Here is an 8,208-nt window from a genome sequence, read left to right on the forward strand (position 1 = left end):
ATAGATCATATGTTAGGCCACTAAACAAGTATCAAAAAATTGATAAAAATCAAAATAATACTATGAATTGTCTCAGACTACAGTGGAATAAAACTAGAAATCAATTCTAAAAGAAATTTTCAAAACCATACAAATACATGCAAATTAAAAGGCATAATACTAAGTTAACTTTGAGATCAACAATGAAATGAAGGTGCAAAATTTAAAAAACATTTTTTAAATTAAAAGACGAACTAACAAAATCTCTGGGGTAAGTTAAAAGCAGAGCTAAGAGAGAAGTTTATAGCACTAAATACTTCCGATTAAAACACAGAAATATCATAGGCTTGATGTCTGTAGCTCAACGGCTAGAGTGCCAGCCACATACACCAAAGCTGGCAGGTTTGAATCCAGCCAGGCCTGCCAAACAACAATGACAACTGCAACAAAAAAACAGTGGCCATTGTGGTGGTTGCCTGTAGTCCCAACTACTTTGGAGGCTGAGGCAAGATAATCACTTAAACCCAAGTGTTTGAGGTTGCTGTGAGCTGTGATGCCACAGCACTCTACCCAGGGTGAGAGCCTGCGACTCTGTCTCCCCCAAAAATAAATAAATAAAAGACAGAAATATCACAAATTAATAACCTAATGTCACACATTGGGGTTCTAGAAAAATAAAAACAAACCAAACCCCAAGCTGGTAGAAGACAAGAAATAACAAAAAATCAGAGGAGAACTAAATAAAATTGAAACAAAAAAGAACAATATAAAGGATCAAGAAAACAAAAATTTGATTCTTTGAAAAGACAAATAAAACTGATATACCACACAAAAAAATAAAAAGAAAAGAAAAGAATTGATAGACCACTGGGTAGATTAACTGAGAAAAGAAGAAAATGATTGAAATAAGGTCAATCAGAAATGTAAAAGGAGACATTATATCATGATATCATAGAAATGCAAAAGATCTTCTGAGACTACTATGAACACCTCTGTGAACACAATCTAAAAATTCTAGAGGAAACGAAAGATGGCGGTGACTGGTTCAGTTTGCTTCAGGATCCACAGCAGGCTTTACCTGTCATTGAAGTGTCAACGTGCAGGACTTTGTGAACGAATATCAAGTTTCAGATTTTATTCTGGAAGTACAACCCTCCCGAAAGTTGAAGGAACTGATGTAACAAGGATTGAAGAAGTGGTTATTCCAAGAAAGAAATCTTGGGATAAAGTGGCCGTTCTTCAGGCACTTGCTTCCACAGTAAACAGGGACACCACAGCTGCACCTTATGCATTTCAAGATGATCCCTACCTTATTCCAGCATCTTCTGTGGAATCTCGTTCATTTTTACTGGCAAAGAAGTCTGGGGAGAATGCAGCAAAGTTTATTATTAATTCACATCCCAAATATTTTCAAAAGGACATAGCTGAACCACATATACCGTGTTTAATGCCTGAGTGCTTTGAACCTCAGATGGAAGAAGTAAGTGAAGCTGCCCTAAAGGAACGAATCAAGCTCAAAAAAGTCAAATCCTCTGTGGACCTGTTTGATCAGCTTTTGCAAGCAGGAACCACTGTGTCTCTTGAAACAACAAATAATCTCTTGGATTTACTGTGTTACTATGGTGACCACGAGCCCTCCACTGATTATCCTTTTCAGCAAACTGAACCATCAGAGGAATTGGAAGAGGAAAGTAACAAGAAATTTAGGAAGAAGGCTGGTCATCAGATTGGAGCTACATGGAGCGCAAAAAACAATGCTGAGAGAAACTTTACATTGATGCCAGAGAAAAATTCACATTCCTACTGCACAGTGATCCGAGGGATGGTGAAACATCGAGCTTATGAGCTGGCATTAAACTTGTATACTGAATTATTAAACAACAGACTCCATGCTGATGTATACACATTCAGTGCATTGATTGAAGCAACAATGTTGGGGCTGAATGCGGGTTTTGAGGAAAAATGGAATAAAACACTGGAGCTACTGAAACAAATGGTTGCACAGAAGGTGAAACCAAATCTACAGACTTTTAATACCATTTTGAAATGTCTCCGAAGATTTCATGTACTTGCAAGATTGCCAGCAATACAGACCTTACGAGAAATGAAAGCCATTGGAATGGAACCCTCGCTTGCAACATATCACCATATTATTCAGCTATTTTATCAACATGAAAACATTTCAAAAGGATCATCCCTGATCATCTATGATATAATGAATGAATTAATGGGAAAGAAATTTTCTCCAAAGGATCTGGTTGATGGTATGTTTTTTCAGTCAGCCATGAGAGTTTGCTCATCTCTCAGAGATCTGGAACTTGCTTACCAAGTACATGGCCTTTTAAACACTGGAGATAACCGGAAATTTATGGGACCTGATTATTGCCGTCATTTCTATTATTCCAAGTTCTTCACTTTAATTTGTCTAATGGAACAAATTGATGTCACCTTGAAGTGGTATAAGGACCTGATACCTTCAGTTTTCTTTCCCCACTCCCAAACATTGGTAGATCTTCTCCAAGCATTGGAGGTGGCCAATCAGCTAGAAGTGATTCCTCGGATTTGGAAAGATAGTAAAGAATGTGGTCATACTTTCCACAATGACCTGAAGGAAGAGATTCTGATTCTTATGGCAAGGGATAAGCATCCACCAGAGCTTCTGGAGGAGTTTGCTGACTGTGCCGCTGACACCAAATCTGCTTATGAAAGCCAAGATGGCAGACAGACTGCTCCAGATTGGCCAGCCATCCCTCTCAACTGTATAGCTGTCCTCTTTTTAAGGGCTGGGAGAACCCATGAAGCATGGAAAATGTTGGGGCTTTTCAGGAAGCATAATAAGATCCCTAGAAATGAGTTGCTGAATGAGTTCATGGACAGTGCAAAAGTGTCCAATAGCCCTGCCCAGGCCATTGAAGTGGTAAAACTGGCGAGTGCTTTCAGCTTACCTATTTGCGAGAGCCTTTTCCAGAGAGTAATGACTGACTTTGCCATCAGCCAGGAACAAAAGGAAGCCCTAGAAAACCTAACTGCATGGACCAGTGACAGTGATAGTGACAGCAGCAGTGACAGCGACAGTGACATCAATGAAGGCAAATGAAAGTGGGATATTCAGTAGTAATGATGACATCACCGTAGCTGCTGGACTCACACTTGAAAACAGATACTAATATTTAACAATGTTTCAAAGAAATAGAGGATGCAGATTTGGTGAATTTTGGTACTGTGAAACACTGGACAGATGCTACGTTATAATTTGCTACTAGCCAAACCACCTATTAACTGTAGCATTCCAGGCTTACCATGTAAGCTGCAGCTCTTGTGGTCAGGATAAGATCTGTATATCTGAAGTGCTGGTAGGCTGACCTCACAGTACCCTCTCCCTGCTACTGGACTAAAGCTTTTGTTGGCGTGATGTGTTGCTAAGATGTTGATCCTTTCTTCTTAAGAGACAGTGTCTAATTACATCACAAGTACTGTTGGGTCAGTAGTATCCCAATTTTGGGAATATTTATATGTGAAAAATTATACATCTTATAACTGATTAAACAGGATAATGGCAGTTGAGACTGCACAAGTGATTAATGTAAAAAAAAATAAATAAAAAATAAAAATTCTAGAGAAAATGAATAAATTCCTGCAATCACACAACCTCCCAAGCTGAGTTGGAGAAAAATAGAAATTCTAAACATACCAACAAGTAGTGAGAATAAATTAGCAATAAAACATATGCTTCCTCCTCAAAAAGCCAAAAACCAGATCATAGTGATTCTTACCAGACATACAAAGAAGAACTGGTACCTGTCCTACTGAGACTGTTACATAAGATTAGAAACAGGAAATCCTCTCTAATTCATTTAATGAAGTCAATACCAACCTAATACCAAAGCCAGGAATGAATACAACAACAACAAAAAGATAACTACAGGCCTGATTAACATCTATCCAAAAACAATCAAGAAAACACTAGCAAAACAAATCCAAGATCACATGAAAAGTATAGTTTACCATGACAAGTGAATTTCCTCCCAGGGATACAAAGATGGATTAACATATGCAAATCAAGAAATGTGATTCACTACATAAGCAGAATTTAAAACAAGTATCATATGATTATTTCGATAGATACAGTAAGAACATTCACTAAAATCCAGTGAAGGAGCTAAGGAAATTTCACTCCAAAATTGACTACTTGTATAAAGAATATTTTGAATTAAAGGCCATTCACAATCAGAAAGCATTTGGAAGGGGCTTCTTCTCTATCTACATAAAACCTGACCAATGTGATCAAAATATCAAAGGGGCAAAACTAACTTTCTTTGTTCACCCTGAAGGCTAGCAGACCTACTGCAAATTGTTTAAAACATAATAACTGTCTCTCAGGTTAATTTACAAGTCAATTCATTTCCCCCCATCTATTCATCCTTCTTAGCATTCACCTGCTGCTCCTGTACTCCACATTCTCCCCCTCCCTTCTAAAAGGCATCTTAAAAGTTATCTGGCCATCATTAAAACATTGGGAGATGACTCCTGTAATTCTCCCCATGTGCATGATATTTGGAAATAAACATTTCTCTTACTATCCTGCCTTAATTGTGAGTTGGTCTTTCAGCCACTTTTTTTGGGGAAAGGGCACATTTCCCCTCACCCTACACCAGCAAGTGTTAATCATAAAAAACCCTCAGCAAAATAGGCATAGACAGAATAAATACATACATCAACATAATAAAAACTACATATGATGTCAATGGAAAAGAAGCCATACTTGTAAAAATAATTTAAAGAGGTTTATGCTAAGCCAAATTTGAAGACTATGACCCAGAGCCACACCCAGGAAGCCTTGAGCAAGTGGACTCCCAGTTATGGGTTTGCAGTTTGGTTTTAGGAGATAGGAATTACAGGTGAAGTTATAAATCAATAAGCAGAAAACATACATTGGTTTGGCACAAAAAGCTGGGACATCTGGTGGGTTGGGGCTCACAGATTTATACGTGGGTTTAAAGATTCTTTACCTGATAATTGTCTGGAAGAGTTAGACTTTGGCTAAAAGACCAGGAGTCAGCAAAAAGACATGCTTAAGGTAAAGGGTTTGTTAATCAAAGACAAAGCACTGGACAGACTCAACTGGTTTGTTGTGTATATTGAGGACGCACAGGTAAGTCTTCCACAGCCTTTGGCTGTTGTGAGTCACAGAGGGCATCTCTAATAAGAGGAGGGAGCATGATGAGACATGTCAGATTTCCTCTCTGCTGCCTAGCAACTCAATTTAAGGGATCCCCTTGGCCAAGGGGGAGGGTCCATTCAGTTAGTTGCTGGTGGAGGGGGACGTAAGATTTTATTTTAGTTCACAAGACAAACCCCTTCCAAATCCTTTCTGATTGTGAATGGCCTTTAATTCAAACACTATTCTGAATGAGATAAAGTTAAAAGCATTCCCAGTAAGAATTGAGACCGGACGATGCTCACTCTCACCACTTCTACTCAACATAGTGCTGGAAGTCCCAGCCAGAGAAATCAGATAATAGAAAAAAATAAAGGACACTCAAGTCAGAAAACAAAAAAAAGTTACACTATCCCTGCTGCCAATGAGATGATCTTAAATCTAGAAAACCGTAAAGCCTCCTCCAAAAGACTCCTAGAATTAATAAATAAATTTAATTATCTCAGGTTACAAAATTAATGTACACAAATCAGTAGCATTTTTATACACTAATAAATGCTAAGGTGATCATCACATCAAAAATTCAATACCATTCACAATAGCTACAAAATAACATAAAATGCCTAGCAATACATTTAACCAAGGAAGTAAAAATCTCTAAAGTAAGAACTAGAAAACACTAATGAAAGAAATTGTAGATTACGTGAATGACAAAACACTGGAAGAATCAACATTGCTAAAATGTCATATTGCCCAAATATGACTTACAGATTCAATACAATTCCCATTAAAATGCCAACATCATTTTGGAAAGAATTAGAGAAAAAAATCCTAATTTTCACACGGAATCACAAAAGAGCCTGACTAGCCAATGCAATCCACATCTGGAGGCATTAAATTTCCAATCTTCAAATTATACTGCAAGACCATAGTAACCAAAAAAGCATGATATTAGTACAACAATAGACACATAGATGGAGGACACAGAGTTCTCAGTAGAGACTCAGAACTATACATAAATAGTAAAGAAAGGCCAGGTGTTGTGCATGACACCCTTAAACCTAGTGTTACGCCCAGAAGTTCCCCCAGAGATCACACAGCCACACGAGCCAAATTTTCAGGGGAGTCCTTTATTGGAGAGCCAACTGACAACTGCCTCAGTGTCCCAAAATGAAGTTTCTGAGAGCAGCCCCTAGTTGTGTGTGGCTGTGTGTGTCTCTGTGTGTGTATCTCTGTGTGTCTGTGTGTGTTTGTCTCTGAGTGTCCGTGTGTGTCTGGGTGTATGTCTGTTTATGTATCTGTGTGTGTGTCTGTGTGACTCTGTGTGTGTGTTTCTGTGTGCCTGTGTATGTTTGTCTCTGAGTGTGTGTGTCTGTCAGTTTATGTATCTGTGTGTGTGTCTCTGTGTGTGTCTATGTGTGTGTGATTGTGTGTCTGTGTGTGTCTCTGCATCTTCCTCTGTGTGTCTCTCTGTATGTGTCTGTGTGTGTGTGTGTGAGTCTCTGTAATATGTTCCTCTGGGTGTGTGTCTCTGTGTGTGGGTCTCTGTTTGTGTCTATGTGTGTGTCTCTGTGTGTGTCTGCGTGTATTTCTCTACATGTGTCTTTGTATGTGTCTGTGTCTGCATCCCTGTGTGTGTCTGTGTGTCTCTGTGTGCATGTCTGAGTGTGGGTCTTGTCTGTGTCTCTATGTGTTTGCGTGTGTGTGTCTGTGTTTGTCTCAGAGTGTCTGTGTGTGTCTGTATGTGTGTCTATGTGTGTGTCTATGTATGTGTCTCTGCGTATGTCTGTGTATGTATCTCTGTGCGTCACTGAGTGTGTGTCTCTGTTTGTGACTGTGTGTCTCTGAGTGTCTGTATGTTTGTGTTTCTCTGTATGTCTGCCTGTGTCTGTCTTTCTATGTGTGTCTGTGTGTGTCTCTGTGTGTATTGCTGTGTGTGTGTCTGTGAGTGTGTCTATATGTCTGTGTGTCTACGTATGTGTGCCTATGTGTGAGTCTGTGCGTGTCTCTGTGTGTTTGTCTGTGTGTGTGCGTGTGTCTGTGTGTCTCTGTGTGTGCCTGTCTGTGTCTCTGTGTGTCTGTGTTTGTGTTTCTGTGTGTTTGAGTCTGTGTGTTTCTTGTGTGTCTTTGTGTGTGTCTGTGTCTCTCTTTGTGTCTGTGTGTGTGTTTCTGTGTGTCTAATTGTATGTTTGTCTGTGCCTTTGTGTGTCTGTGTGTGTGTCTCTGTGTGTATCTCTGTTTGTGTCTGTGTGGGTGTCTCTGTGAGTGTGTCTGTGTATATGTCTGTGTGTCTCTGTATATGTGTCTCTGTGTATGCCTTTGTGTGTGTGTCTGTTTGTGTGTCTCTGTGTATGTCTGTGAGTGTGTCTGTGTGTGTGTACGTGTGGTTGTCCATTTGTTTCTCTGTGTTTCTTTGTGTGTCTGTGTGTCTCTGTGTGTGGCTCTGTGTGTCTCTCTGTATATGTGTGTGTGGCTTTGTGTGTGTCTCTGTGTTTGTGTCTGTGTGTGTGTCTGGGTCTGTGTGTGTATCCATGTGTGTCTGTCTCTGTGTGTGTCTGTGTATCTCAGTGTGTGTGTCTCTGTACCTCTGTCTATGTATGTATCTGTGTCCATGTCTCTGTGTGTCTCTCTGTGTGTGTCTGAGTGTGTTTCTCTATGAGTGTCTGTCTTAGTGTTTGTTTACCTCTGTGTCTGTGCCTCTGTGTGTGTGTCTGTGTGTGTCTGTGCATGTCTGTGTTTGTCTGTGTGTGTGTTTGTGTGTGTGTGTGTTTGTCTCTCTGTGTGTCTGTGTGTATGTGTGCATGTCTTGTGTTCTCTGTGTGTCTGTCTCTGTGTGTGTCTGAGTGTGTGTCTGTGTGTGTCTATGTGTATATGTGTGTGTCCTTGTGTGGGTCTTTGTGTGTGTCTTTGTGTGTGTGTCTCTGTGTGTGTCTGTGTCCCTGTGTGTGTTTGTGTGTATCCGTGTATGTGTCTCTCTGTGTCATGTGTGTGTCTGAGTGTGTCTCTGTGTATGTCTGTGTGTGGGTCTGTGTGTTTGTATCTCTGTGCATCTGTGTGTGTATGTGTGTGTC

General features: G+C 39.8%; 1 protein-coding gene across 1 annotated transcript; it reads left to right on the top strand.

The window, feature by feature from the left end:
* The first annotated feature begins 1,009 nt into the window (after nt 1–1,009).
* On the top strand, nt 1,010–3,559 carry LOC128570244 (pentatricopeptide repeat domain-containing protein 3, mitochondrial-like). The gene has a single exon (XM_053569194.1). It carries the CDS (start codon nt 1,010–1,012, stop codon nt 3,074–3,076), a length of 2,067 nt encoding a protein of 688 aa, XP_053425169.1. The 3' UTR covers nt 3,077–3,559.
* Nucleotides 3,560–8,208: the final 4,649 nt, after the last annotated feature.

This window comes from Nycticebus coucang, chromosome 18, assembly GCF_027406575.1.
Source record: "Nycticebus coucang isolate mNycCou1 chromosome 18, mNycCou1.pri, whole genome shotgun sequence".
NCBI lineage: Eukaryota > Metazoa > Chordata > Mammalia > Primates > Lorisidae > Nycticebus > Nycticebus coucang.